Below are 14,582 nucleotides of genomic sequence, written 5' to 3'. Positions count from 1 at the left end.
AATCGTTTGCTAATGCCATTGTGAAAGTTTGACGGCTTGTGTAATAGTAATTTTAGGGATTACTTGGAATTCGTTCTCTGATGTTCGATTAACGTTTGTAACTTGGAATTTTTATACTGTGGATTTATTGCGAAAGTCTGATTTCGATTTATTTATCGCGATCCACTGATGAAAAAAAAATTGTTAACCGCTGAGATAATAATTATGCTAAAGAAAGACATCAAGAAGTTGTATTCAAAATTATTTAAATAGTAAGTAGTCTGTGTAAGTCGCGAAATAACCGCGTTGAGTTAACTTTTTGCCTACGCAACAGTAACATTTTCATATACGTTGTACGTTTAAAAACAATTAAATTTTTGATATAAAATTGTTACGTTCGTGATTTCAATACGATCGGTTTTTCTTTTTTCGCTACGTTAAACAGCGGGAATGAAAACAATTAAATATGAACATCAAATATAAATGCATTGGAAATTCACTAAATTATTTTGATCCGATCAATTAACCTTTCAAGTGGTTCCACCGTTGAATCGACCGTTGAAACACGCTATATTTAATTGTGTATAGCTCGTTCTTAGAAACAAGTACCCGTGGTAGTACTTCAGCATTTCAATGAGAAGCTTCTCTTAAGGGGCAAAGAAAAATTCTCGACGATACTCTTCGTTATCTCTGATATATACAACGGCGTGATAATTATGCTAATGGCCTGCATTTTGATTACCTTCACGTGTTACGCACGCACCGGAATACAATTTCATATTGTTTATAATATATAATATTTTTACGCACATTACGGACACCTCGCGTATCACGTTCTCTTGAACAAAGCCTAAAAATTGGGGTCTCGATCGAAAAATCAACTGGTACTTCCTTTCTGAATTTTGAGGGCTCGATTTCACGTCTTAAGTGTTGACCATTGCCAATAAAAAAAAATACATGTCTAATATTTTCAACTATTCTACAAGTGTACTATATTTCAGTAAAATTGGTGAGTAACACAAGAAGGTACGTTTACTTATAAGTATCGATAAGAGATAGTGATTAAAAAAATATTAGGTCACAACGTGACATAAAATCGCTCTGAAATATAGCGAAAAGGAAACTACATATAATATTCAATCCTCTGTAACTTAAATAAGAAATAAATAAATAACGACATCTATATACAACATTAATACATAATACACAGCATTATCGACAAACGTACTTGCACATAGATATATTAAAAACTGTTCTAATATTTAAACACTAATCGTACATTAATTATGGACAGAATCCGAGTAAAAGAGAAACTGGTTCCCAAAAATTTTGCTGTGACATCGAAAGATAAATCGAAACATGACACACGAAATAAGAAAAAGCTTCCGTCGATCTTATTTTCTTACCGTGCACCAATTTCGCGATGGCTGGCGCTAACGAAAAGTCACAGTGCGGGCGGACAGAAATCAGAAATGCAATTAGCAAAGGTGCGCGTTCGGCCTGGCTTCGAGCGCACGTTTCACGTGGTCTCGGACCATTTGTTACGTCCGAAATAGTGCCGTATGTAGGGTATATTCTGTCTATAGTTCGCGAATCCGATGCTGTCCACGGCTTTCTATCCACAACACCTGCTCTAGAATAGCGCGAACGGCGATGTAGCGCGTTAAGTCATGATCAACTTTCGGACATTGGCCATCGTTTATTTATGCGCGCGTGGTCGTGAAACAACGTGCACGCGATCGACAGAGGTTTCTTCTCGCGACCTTTGGTGACTGTTCGATCGAGATTCTTCTTCGAGTGTTTCCTTCGTTCTTCTTCGTCCAGTTTAACGGATACTTCGCATACACATACATTGCCACATTGTTCAAGGTAAGCGTGCACACAGAATGCTCTCTTATCTCTCTTAAATTTATTACTGCGTTCGAAAAATCAGGCTGTTTCAAACGTGATAATAATATGCGATTGAACTTAATTATTGTTCTAAACTATAAAAGTGCAATAACGTCTATACGAATGTGTTTGGTGACACTTACGATGATGTTATCCACTCATTTAATTCCTGTTCCTTAAAAAAGCAATTCCATTATCCACGCTCGCAATTTTTCTGAACACTCGAAATATTAATTTTCGAGGGATTAACCCTTTCCCACGGTCCACTGTGCTTTTAATCCAAAGGAAGCTAAGCTAAGCTACAGCAATTAGGAAATGAGTGCATAAGAATATTGCAGGATTCCGTCTCCCTGGATAGAATCGAGAGTCCAACGGGACATTGCGCGCGTATCACAATGGAAGTGAAATAGTCTAACCGTAGAAGAGACTATACGCGTACATATTCCAAAGAAAAAGAGAGCCGTACTTTATTCCACACTGTTCGAACCTTTAATGAAACTTTTCTCCCGTTGTTGCACACAGGCATCCGTCTTTTAGTCACACTGATGACCGCCATGGACGTCGACATAACACTCTCGAGGACCTGCAACCACGCTTGGGGCTTCCGGTTATCCGGAGGCGCTGATTTCAGCTTCCCCGTAACCGTCGTCAGGGTAAGCACGATTTTTCGCATCGTTTCGCAGATATCGCGTTAATCTCACGATAATTCACGATCGACGGAGCTTCCTCCTCGAGCGTTGCCTTTCCTCGAATTTCAATCGCCATTTTCGAGCGACGCTCGCATCTTCTGATGAAAGAAAAAAAGAAGAAACTGTCGCGTAAAATGTTCGCGTTTTCTGGTTTAGAGATTTTTATCGACATCGCATTCGTATCGAATCGCGTGGCCTCGTTTTCCCTCGGCCTGAATCCTGCGGTCGGTCCAGCGGAATATCGTTCTGAGAAAAGGGGAAGTCATTAATCGAATCGCAGATGAGAGGACGCCGCGTGTTCGGCGATTTTTTTTCCTCTTTTTTTTTTTGTTGAATTTCGAACGACAATCGTTCCGTCGTCCGCTGCAGCCTTTTTTTTTCTCTCCTCGTTTTAATTCACCGTTGCTCGTGGCACGGAAGAAATTAGGATCGTTTGGAAGGTTCCAGTCGAGTCTGAAAGTTGAGAAGTAATGATCGTCGGTGCGCGAACGCGATTCATTCTTGAACTGTGTGTATCCATTTGTCGGTGGGTGATTTCGATATCGATGGTGCGGCGGACAGCGGATAAAATTGTACGCAACAAGTATAAATGGATACGTGACCCTGTAGAAAGGGATCTACTTCAATTTTCTTCGTTTTCAATCATGCAAATTGAGTCATTAAATCATTTTTTAAATATACATTTGCTTCGTTCAACGTCTCGTTGGTCGCTAGTGCTCTCAATTTTTAAATAAATAGCATTGCATCCTAATTTCCATAATTCCAATATTTAAAAACGTATCAAGTAATATTATTTACGCATTTTAAGATGCACTTTCGCTGTTTCAATTAGCATAACTTTGAATAATTCCATACAAAATAGATACATACTTTCTAGTCGAAAGGAAACTATCAATTATTTAACACTTACGTCGACTAACAATTGCAATTGAATCGTATAAATATTCTATCCTTAATTATGAAGGTGACTCTTGGAGCTTTAGCGGATCGAGCGGGTTTAAAGGCAGGTGACATAGTCACTAAAGTGAACGGAAAGAATGTACAACAGTTGAGGCATTGCGATGTTGAGGATCTTATTGTCAAAGCTGGAGATCGATTCACGCTGTCGGTCATACGAAACTTGAAATTCGAACGAAACGTTTAACGAAAACGACGTGGACCTCTTTTAACCACTGTGTGCCCTTTTGCTCGTTTTTATTGTCACGCGTCCCTCTCTAATACATCGACTGTATCGAATTTTAAATAAAATAAATTACATTCAAATGGAATTCATTTAAATAAAATAAAAATAACTTCTGCCGAAAATATGAATCTTCTCGATGAGATACGTTATGTAACATTGATGTACGAGTGTATGGAATTGTATAGCAGTGGGCGTAAACGACACCTTACGACCTCGTCAATTTTTAATTGGAATATCGATATTCTTTTCAATTAATAATTTTCGACACGTCAACTTTATATTCAACGTGAATACGAAAGTACCATTTTAAAATACGATTGTAATACGATCCGCAGTTCTGAAATATTAATTATTATTAGAATATAACGACGTGTCGAGCTTGATAAAAATTTAACAAATTCCTTTCATTATACGAAAATGTGCAACAATTTAATTGGTGCCGTTTTACGTTGCGTTCATTAAAACATCCACCATTGTCTTTATTTATAAAAAAATAGATTCCAACGATCAAACGATACGAGTTATCGAATATTTAATTAAAAAAGAGAAATGTACGACGCATTTGTAGGTGGATTGAAAATTTGGCGAATTATTTGTAAAATAACAATTGTTCGAAGATCGAAGAGCGAAAAAGTACGCAACGCTGAGGGAAGAGCGACTCTTCAGCCATCTTAAAAATAAATCCGTCGATGCGAATTAGTCAACGACAGGTTCGACTCGAAACTAATAAGAATACTGTTATTTGCTGGCTGTTTTTCACAACGGATCTGGCACCCGTAATCAAGGCCCATCGAGAGAAGCTTACAACATCGCGCTCGTCGTTATGTGTCACCGATTGACCCACATTGCAAAACACAATTTGACAGCTATTGATCCGGCCTCCTCTGCGATCGTTCCTCCTCCCTCGCGAGTGAGTCATCGGTCTGCTAAGATGACGTTTTAAACAGCAATTAATAGTTCCGTTTAAACGATGGACCGAGATACGAAAAGCTTCTTAGATTGCCCTGCACTTAATCCTGTATCCCACTTCGAACGGTACTTAAACTGCGAACATTATAATTGGCAATCTCTATTAACTAATTGGATTCCATCAGTGATGCTAAAAATAATTATAAAACGACGTTTACATAAAGATTGTGATGTATTGTATTTATATTTCGTCGAAAGTATTTCTTATTAATAATTCTGATGTCTCTTTTGATGTTCTGTTAATTTCAGATCGACGCGAAGGAATTAGAAAAATGCGTTTAATACACATGATTTTTTTATAGTTTTATTGGTTTATTTTGTCTGCGGTTAATTGAGAGATCTAATACGATTGTATATATGTGAGTATGTGCACGTATGTGTACAGTGAGAGGGGCAACAGGTGAAGGATTTCGTATTTTTAGCTGAAACAAGACACAAATTGGCACGCGTTCCAATGAACTTTGTATTTACAAATACCTTTGTATTTTCGATTAGAATTTGCGGTTCGTGTATAAATTCGTGTAGCAAGTTTAAGTGAACGTTTCATCGATCGTACGAGACTTACGTTGGCCTTCCAAATGGAACAAGTTGGTGAAATCGCGCTCCAAGTTAAATAAGTCTATATGCTGATTCGTGCGATATTTTGTTGGGCGATTAAAAAATAGAATAGCGAGAAATAATGGTAAATATTATCAAAAAATATCAGTTTATGAAAAAAATTGTGTGGTAATGTATACGAGGTAGAAACAAGTTGAAACCTTCTAAGGGTAGTTTTTTTACGTTGACGCATTAAAAGAAATTGTAAATGAATTTTGTTCACGTGTAAATTTAAAATTTGAATACGTTCTACCGTCTTCACATTTTCATAACTCTTCGTGGTAATACATCTTCCAGTAGAGCTTTTGAAATATTTTTCAGAGGGTGACGATTCGCTACCACCGTATATTCATAAAGTATCGACACCCCAGCGAATTCAATACATAAACGGCCTGGCTGTGTTATTCAAATCGCGAATGGTGGCGCACAGCTCGCCCATTACAATTTCCCTACCACCGACGAACCTGTTAATTTCAAATTGCACGTTTCATTTTCGTCGAGCACCGCGAAAAATGAAATCGAAGCGAACGCGGTGCGAGTTATCCTCCAATCAAATTGTAATTCACAGTATTCTTTACTCAACTACTTCCCAAAAATCAACCCCCTCTTCGATCGAGGCGAACCACGAAACCTCGCCACTATAAAATATTTATTTTCAGTTTAACGAATAACAAAATTATAAAATAAAAATGTCGATAAAGTTTTCAACGTTAATTATACGATACTAGTAATTTTCAAATCTCACAAGTTTCTTGGCAAAGTGAAGAATATTATGTTAATCCCCCAAGATGACGTTTTGCGTATGGAAATATATTATAGCAGACGTCGTGCGTGAATTTAGGATAATAGAGTAGGTTCGAGAAACTGGTGACGAATTGACGAAAGACACGTTATAGGTGTATCACATAAATTAGTCTCGTTTTAATATATTAGATGTTGTTCAGTATAATATATGACTCTCGTACTATATGTTAAATCATAACGTAAATCGACATACACGCTAAACAACTGCATTTTAACGTACCAATAATTTACACGAAAAACTGTACATACACTGTATCGTAACGCATCCATCCATACCGTAACAGACGCACGCGGCATACGCATCGTTTTATCACACTTTTTACACCATTTCGCTCCGACTACGGAGCCATCGAAATTGACAGTTTATCAACGGTTTGAAAAAAAAAAGAAAAAATAAAGAAAAGGACACTCGGAGAATGAAAGAGGAACATATATGAAATACGGACTATCATTATAAGTAACGATCACACGCGAATGAATGCTCAACCCCTTCCGCCCTCGCAACGCTGCGTTTCTCTTCTCTCATCCCCGTGCACGCGTCAATATTAAAACCTTCGACTCGTCCAGGCGATTCTTCCTCCTTGAGGATACGTCAGTTTTTAATTTAAAGCAAAAATTAAAAGAAAAATAGCGCAACTTTCTATTCAAATTGGTTTCAAGTTGTCAGTCGTGTGTAATTTTGGGGGTAAATTACAATATGTGATTCCATTGACGCAATGAAAGTGACGTGCACACGTTCCATTGAAAAATGTTAAATATCCATTGAAACAACTCGACTTAACTAACAATAAGATCAATCTTATCACCCCTTTTCACTTTCATCCTTGAGACACTTTCTACTGTCAAAAGTAATAAAACAAAGTTCAAATTTACTGTCTTGATATTAAAAAAAATCTGAGCTCCTTGTATAGCTCCTTTTAAAAGTGCGTTTAACAGTAAAACACGGATCCATCCTGCGACTTGCGGTTCACGTTGAACCCCCGAAGAAAACGGCAGCTGGACACGAGGAGCGAAACGGTTGCCCCGATCTCTGAACGATGTTACAAAACATTCAATAGAAGCGAAGGGCGAACGAAACGGGCGGATTCAACCCCGCCACGTTCCGACCACTAATTACAATAATTAATTAGCACGCGCGACAGCATTTAAAATCATTGCCGTATCGAGTGACGAGGGCCCCTTTTACGGACGACCCTCACGTATAAATGTACACTTTGGTTTTTACGAATACATCATAGAATTACGCGCAAGACTCGATCGTTGCCGAGTCCGTGAATCGGTGAACGCGTCCCTCTAAAACGCTACCCCCAGGACAGAGCCAGGCGCCCCCATCATCTACGTCTACGTAATTAGTCAGGAATCATCCATCCCCTCTCGTCAATTGAAGACCTGGGTAATTTAGTCAAAGAACGAGATTCATATACATTCTCAGCATACACGAGCCACTCTCTTCTTCATCCCCTTCTCGTAGTAAATATATATATGTATATATATATTTTTTTTTATCTACACAGAGCGTTCGCTTCACGTGTTTCACCATGATTGCAAAAAAAAGCCACGCTTTCGATCGAAATGTTTATGCATATGTATATATGTATATATATCGCTGTTTCCCGTTAACGACACAAAAATAATGTTGTCTTCTTATCGCTTAGAATACTGCAAACGAACCATCGTACTTGTAAACGTGTACATTACAATTGATGAGGGAGTAAAAAGTAAAGGTAATTCTTTGATCGAGTAATACATTATCGTGTCTGCCCCTTGTCGTTAATTGTATCGTTGATATTGTGAACGTTCGATATAGGTGAAATTTTGTTTTCGTACTCATCGCTCGCGAGAGGATATCTTCTCTGATTCTATTTTTTTTTTCGAGTTCTCGTAACAGTTGTACGTTTTGAGATACTGAAACTGGTTACACATAATTTTGGGCGTAATTGATTAACATATATAGTATATAGGATATTTAATGTTGGAAGATTGACATCTCTGATTACTTTGTAACGATCACTGTGATCGAGGGAGAGGAGAGTACAATGAAATTTGGTAGTGTCAAAGAAATTGTTCTTAATTCAAGTAAATGGTTCCTTTCGAGAGTATTGGAGATATGATTCTTGGAAATTTGTTTGTTCCTTAATAAGATAGCTTTTACCAGAGGAAAAGGAATCTTTAAAATTCGTTTTCTTAAATTAAATAAATATTTATCTAATTCTTTTGAATTATATATATTTATTTAATTAGAAGAATAACTGTACTCTGGCGAAGGCTATCGTTGACTTTTTAATTTAAACGAATGATTTACCATACTTGATTTAAGATAATTTAATTTCGTACTTCTTTATCTATTTTTCTCATAACGTATTGTACCAGTCTATACAAACTTTCGCGTCAGACATCGTCTCCAATTAGAGAGTTAATTATCGATTACAATTTACAGTTAAACATATTTAACCGACATTTTCTTCTTTGTTCGATATCCTAAATGCTTTTATCAACGACATACTATATCCATAAACTTAATCACTAGTTATAAATAGCGTTGAATAATCTTAATTATTTTTGGATAACGTCTAATATGAAAATTCATATAGTTTCATTCGCACATTATGAAAATAAATAAAGAAGAATATTTCTACTCCAATTCCTTCATCGAAGAAACTAAATATTCGCACTGTTTCATCGTATCTCCACAGTCTATGATCACCCACGGCTCTCTAAACAGCAAATAAAGGCATCATCGACGTTAACATTAATTATCACCAAGTATAAGTCCACCAAAATCGTATTGTGACACTTGAGCGTCTCTCCTCGTTAGAAACAGCAATTTCTACTAAAGAAACAATTTAAAAAAAATGTTTAGTGAGCGAACAATAACACCGTCTCACTTCGTCTCTCCCAACTGAAGTACCGCCATTCTCGCGCACGATATTTGCCGTGCGTTGTTTTTCTTTTTTTCTTTTTTTTTTTTTGTCCTTTTTATTCGTTCCGTAGAAAAATATACTGTCGTTAGTACGTCGTGTGAAAATTATATCTATAGGTGAAAGCGTAAAAATGTCAGAAGCCACAGGTCTTCAATTCGTAACCGCGTACGAAATGAACATCGACGCTCCTGCGAATTCCGTCTGGTTCCTCCCGCTCAATCGTCCGTCCTCTTCGCCCTCTCTGGACATCAAAGATCTGCCATAGTAAGTATACGTACAATACGATCAGGTACAAGAGTAGCATCTCGGAGTTGATCTGTTTTATTACCAAAGAGAGGACGAAGCATCCCGATCGTCTTAAACTAACCACCGTCAGCCTCCTTGACTCCCCGTTACTTTCGTCGACGAACGTGTAGAGAAAACGCGCGCGATAATCTCGCTAGAAACAATTTTGGTCGCCTTGTTTCAAGACACTCGAGCAGCGGGGACAGGTTACGCGTCGCGTGATACTGCGCGATCGAAGAAAACTCGCAAGCAATCGAGACTTATTCGCGTTGGACCGTGGACGTTCAAAGAAGTGTCGATTTTTCCAAATGGAACTCGCGCGATTCGAAATACTCGCTACCTCCACTCGTACAATTGAGACGAATTTCCGCGCAATTTTTCCAACGTTTCGATCCCTCACGCGTTCACTCGAATGCCCAAGCATCCACGGTCCGCTGTTTGATTATTGCGCTAGCCCACGAACTCGACAAAATTTCACGAGACGTAGCTGGAAAAATTGGAAAAATTCATTTCCCTCGCAGCTGCGACGCGCTGAATAATTTTCACGGCGATTAATAGAAATGAATTCGCAATATGGTTGTGTGTAATACCTAGTATCGAGACGAAGGTGCGAGGCTCTCCGTAACGTACGACAGCGGCCATCAGCCGCGGCCATCTCCTGCCGACATTGTGTGTGCCCTGCTCGAGTTTCTTCGCCCCGGAGACGGGTGCCCGCCAATTGGTGGACCCCCGTCTCCATTTCACGGAGACGTTCGTCCGCGGAGATAATGACTATTGGTCCGCCTGCTCCCCGGCTTCCTCGTCGTCGGACATTGTCCTGTCGTGGTTCGTACAGTTGTCCGTCTTCGATCTCGATTCGGCGATCTCCAGCCAATGTTGTTTGTTCTTTCTCACACCTTCGACCAATGGCTCCAATTTGTCCGATAGCAACGCGAATGCCTTCGAACGTAAAAGCGTACCTTTTCATTTCGATTTTCTTATATGAATGCGTGACTAATTGTCACGTTGTGATATAAATATATGTCTAATTGTTACGTTGTGATATAAATGTATATCTAATTGTTACGTTGTGATGTAAATCTAACCGTTACGCTATGATAGAAATATATATCTAACTGTTACGTTGTGATATAAATATATGTCTAACTGTTACGTTGTGATTAATTTTAATTATATTAATATTTAATTGTAAAATATATATCTAATTTTTACGTTGTGATATAAATATATATTTAATTGTTCTGATCTGCATAGTACGATCGATTTTTAAATCAACTTGGAATTACAAATTGAGAAATCAGAGACGTAAGTTACTAATAATTCTTAATGATAAAATACCTAATTATTGAAGAGTTGTTAATATCGCGAGAATAAAGAAAAGTAGAATTGTCATAAAGGATAAAATGTGTTTACTTTTTGTATTAGTGCGTTATTTTAAGAATAACTGAAGAATTGTTCAACAATTATTTGGCTATCGTCGATATCACAGAAAGCTGGTTACCTCGTAAATAGGAAGGCAGATCGAATCGATGAAACCAACTTGCATCATCGGCAGTTGGTCCTCCTTCTCTCGGTTCATAATGTCCTGCAACACCATACGAGCAATCACATCACGATATCTCATTAAATTTATAAACAATATCCGTTTCATTCGAATATTAATCAACCTCTACCATTTCTATTTATCTCATTATTAATATCTGTGATTCGCTATGATAACAACTTTATCGATCGTGCTTCGATAAAAAATTGTACATAATTAAATAATTTAAAGGTGACGCGATAAATATTTCCACCAGCACAGTCTCGAAATCGCGCAACGCGTCCCAAGTCAGCGGCACGATACCGCGATACGATCAATTACAACGCCACTGAATTACGATTAATTACTAAACATCGATCGATCGACACGTACAATGGGAGTAATATTGAGTGTCCGCCTCTCGATGTCTCCTTGTTCGAAGAACTCGCTGCTGACCAATTCCGCCACCCTCTTCTCGACCTCCCAGGGCTTAGTAATGGCCGCCAAGTCGCACACGGTCATTAACATACCCCTGAGGAGTTCGCGGTGATCGCTGTAAGCCCAATTGTAACCACCGCCCTGAGCCAGACAGAGGAAGGCACCTCTTTTCCGGAAGTAAACCGCCAGGTCGGTAGAGAGGATCGCTTCCTCGAGAACCTTTACCACACGAGAATACTCTTCTGGCGATAGATTCGACAGGATTTGATTCCCTTGGCTGCTCAGTATCATTAGACACTGGTCGAAGTGATGGTGTTCCATCGTGGACGTCGAGTAGAGCTGCGCCAGTGGCGAGGATGCTCTGTGAATTGTTTCATTATTTCAATGCAGACGTTTCAATTTATACAAGAGATTAGATAGTGAGTTTTCTATGCGTTTTATTACTGAATATTATTATAATTAATATTATAATAAATATTAAAATAAAATAATTTCTCAAGATCTCGCAAACTAACTTCCTAACTGTATAAGTAACGAGAGTTGAAACGTTCACTCACTTGATCTGGAAAGAATTATTGGTACCCCGATGGTCCAAATCGTGGCACAGGCAAGCGATGGTCAACGCCAGACACTCGATCTCTCCAAAAATTTTCCACCACTGAGTGGCCTGTAGAAATAACAAACTCGTCAGTAAGTATTCGAAGAAAATCGGGATCCAATATGCGCAATAGACTCACAGTTAATATCGCGAACATCATTTGGGCAACGTTGAACGCGTGACGCCAATTGTGATATGTAACGTTCCGGTAGTTCTTCTTGACGCTGAGAAGCCAACGGCAGAGGACGTCGTAGTCGATGTGGAAACGCTCGACGAAGTCGAGGTCGAGGAACATCCGTAGACAGGCTGTCAACGTCTCGTCGTCCTCCATGTAAATGTCGTCGAACTTGAAGTCGTGCAATTGAAAGTGCGCTGCTGAGGGGACCCTTAAACCCTACAATCGCACGCAAACTTAACATTTTCTATAAAATATACCTAATATTAAAAAAAAAATCAGAAATTCTATCCCCAAAAAATTCATCGAACTTTCAATTGAAATTGTAAACCCACCCTCAACCTCTGTGCGTCCTCCAGTGACGCGGAGGCGTGGTAACTCAGCACTTCTAGCGTGACGCTCTGTTTGGCCATTGCTATCACAGCCTTCTCGTACCTAGTCGAGGCAAACAGAGACAAATGTTTAAAAAAATCCGTTGATTCCGATCGACGAAATTCATCGAGCACGGATTTTCTTCTCGCTTATCCCTCTCGATGTACACTGACTGATAATCGTACGTACATGTGCGTGTTGTGAATGCCCATGCCGCAGAAAATGGCGAACGCCTCGACGAAGTTCTCGTCGTTCTTCGTGAACGCAAGGTCGTCGAACTTGTTGATTAGTTGAATAACGCCGATGATCTGACCCGACGAGTTCTTGATGGGCATGCAGAGAATGGTACGGTGCCTGAAACCGGTACCATCGTCCACCGAGGGGTCGAACCTTGGATCATCGTAGGCGTTCGGTATGTTCACGGTCTAGGTGGATTTCAGACGGGGTTATCAATCGTAAAATCAAGTCGAACGTCGTCGATTGGTTGGCCAGGGGTGTACTCACCTCGCCAGTGGTCGCGACGTACCCGGTGATGCCGACGTTTATAGGGAATCTGCTCTCGAATGGACTGCGTGAACAAAACCGAATAGAACATGTAAGGTTTTCCGGGGTTATCGAATAATTGATGGTTAATCGAACGATGGGAAATGAGAACGTAATTACAAACTTCATTCACCTAGTGCGAGAATCTGAGTCCTCGCCGGCGAGGTCGTTCGCCTCGAAGTCGAATACTCGGGAGAAACTGCCCTTAGACGCCTTGTGGACGAGCAGGACCTGCACGGAACGGTTCGTTTTGCGTTCAGATGTTTCGTGGAATTTTTATGAACATTTAATTTCGATAAATGGGATCGAATTTACCTGTACTCGTTGGCATTGTATCAAAGATTGCGTGTGCGTTAGAATCCTTAGGACCATGTGCTCTATCGTGCTTTGCTCCTCGAAAATCATCCTGGCCAAGTCTAAAAGGACCTGAAATAGCGAGTGAAAGTGTAAATTAAGGTGATCGCGTTAATTTCATTGATGGCGTGTCAGTTACAGTGATTGTGATTAAATGAAAATTGAAAAATTTATCTGAAACCACCAAATTATTGTGATTTTCGATTTCATCACCGACCTGATTCCTTTTCACTTCCAATTGACTTTTCTCGTAGAGCTGCGCGTTCCTCAATCCGATTCCACAGAACTGCAAGTATCCTGCGAAAACTTTCTCGTCCTGCGCGGTAAATTGACCCTCGCCACCGAGTTTGTTGATGACCTGTGCAACGCCGATAACGTCACCGTTGCAGTCCTTTATCGGCATGCATAAGAGGGCTCTGGTCCTGTATCCTGTCAGCGCGTCAATTTCTCTGTTGAACCTCGAGTCCTGAGGAGAAAAACGATCTTTACTCGACTCGTACACACGTATACATATACGTGAGTTTTTTATTCTTGTACACGTATGAATGTGAATCCTTTCTTAAATGCTCTGGATTTGTTGTAGATAGATAGAAGAAAAAAACAGTAAATAGATTGCGTGTCTAATTAAGACGGATCAATTAAACATAGAATAGGTAAGCAGGAGTGCAACTTGTGGAACGTACAATAGAATACGTACAATTCAAATAGAATCGCTAATGAGCAATTAATTACTGGCGAATTTAATAGAAACTTGGACGAAACAAGTTTGAAGAAAGTTCGTCGGGTATGCTTCAATTGATACCAGCTTTCATTCGTATAAGTAAAATTACGTAACTTCTGTGAGACTGTAATTCAAAGTGAAATTCGTAGGTAAAAAGCAAAAAGGAGTTGTATTGCAAAGTTAGTAAGTATTAATAATATAAAATATAGATATTGATATGTAATAGCAATCTTTCGCTGTTTACATATATTATTGATTTTACAAAGAATTTAACTAATTTTAAGACTTTCACTATTTAATTTCCAAAAGGCACTCCTCGAATATTTTTCAATTCCCCACAAATCATCGAAGTTTCATTAAAATCTGCAATTCGCAGTTTGAAGTGGTCCCCTAGTGATACCATGAGTAATGTCTCTCTGCCATGGAACAAAGTTGGAAATCCAATTGTTCATGGTACTCCCAGCCGTCACGATTTAAAAAAAAAGTGCTAATGAAATAAAAGGAGTTAGACTCAGAAAGTTTGTGATACACACATGGTATAT

General features: G+C 39.0%; 3 protein-coding genes and 1 long non-coding RNA gene across 8 annotated transcripts in view; 1 reads left to right on the top strand and 3 right to left on the bottom strand.

Moving 5' to 3' along the window:
* LOC143424448 (uncharacterized) overlaps positions 1-14,582 on the bottom strand; it is a 167,126-nt gene that overhangs the window by 116,648 nt on the left and 35,896 nt on the right. The window lies entirely within an intron of this gene.
* LOC143424586 (PDZ and LIM domain protein 3) lies at positions 2,368-3,769 on the top strand. Its single transcript, XM_076896737.1, has 2 exons — positions 2,368-2,522; positions 3,523-3,769. The coding sequence occupies exons 1-2, from the start codon at positions 2,415-2,417 to the stop codon at positions 3,700-3,702; spliced, it is 288 nt and encodes a 95-aa protein (XP_076752852.1). The 5' UTR covers positions 2,368-2,414; the 3' UTR covers positions 3,703-3,769.
* Positions 9,085-9,959, bottom strand: LOC143424866 (uncharacterized). Its single transcript, XR_013101983.1, has 3 exons — positions 9,948-9,959; positions 9,361-9,471; positions 9,085-9,288 (listed from the first exon to the last, which is right to left on the bottom strand). It is a non-coding gene; the product is annotated as an uncharacterized LOC143424866 (long non-coding RNA).
* Positions 10,028-14,582, bottom strand: part of LOC143424510 (dual 3',5'-cyclic-AMP and -GMP phosphodiesterase 11) — an 89,059-nt gene continuing 84,504 nt past the window's right edge. For 3 of the 5 annotated variants that reach the window (XM_076896613.1, XM_076896611.1, XM_076896612.1), the window contains exons 6-16: positions 13,537-13,785; positions 13,281-13,391; positions 13,099-13,196; positions 12,927-12,990; positions 12,612-12,847; positions 12,386-12,485; positions 12,015-12,269; positions 11,835-11,944; positions 11,233-11,638; positions 10,819-10,902; positions 10,029-10,256 (exon numbers count right to left, since the gene is read on the bottom strand). In XM_076896613.1, the coding sequence (XP_076752728.1) occupies positions 10,089-10,256; positions 10,819-10,902; positions 11,233-11,638; positions 11,835-11,944; positions 12,015-12,269; positions 12,386-12,485; positions 12,612-12,847; positions 12,927-12,990; positions 13,099-13,196; positions 13,281-13,391; positions 13,537-13,785 (1,881 nt within the window). In that variant the 3' untranslated portion in view covers positions 10,029-10,088. Of the gene's footprint in view, positions 10,257-10,818; positions 10,903-11,232; positions 11,639-11,834; positions 11,945-12,014; positions 12,270-12,385; positions 12,486-12,611; positions 12,848-12,926; positions 12,991-13,098; positions 13,197-13,280; positions 13,392-13,536; positions 13,786-14,582 lie in introns of all 5 variants that reach the window. The other 2 variants (XM_076896609.1, XM_076896610.1) reach the window with 1 other exon arrangement.

Source organism: Xylocopa sonorina, chromosome 6 (assembly GCF_050948175.1).
Source record: "Xylocopa sonorina isolate GNS202 chromosome 6, iyXylSono1_principal, whole genome shotgun sequence".
NCBI classification, from domain to species: domain Eukaryota; kingdom Metazoa; phylum Arthropoda; class Insecta; order Hymenoptera; family Apidae; genus Xylocopa; species Xylocopa sonorina.
Note: the sequence above shows the minus strand (reverse complement) of the source record. Positions and strands in the feature narration are given on the sequence as shown.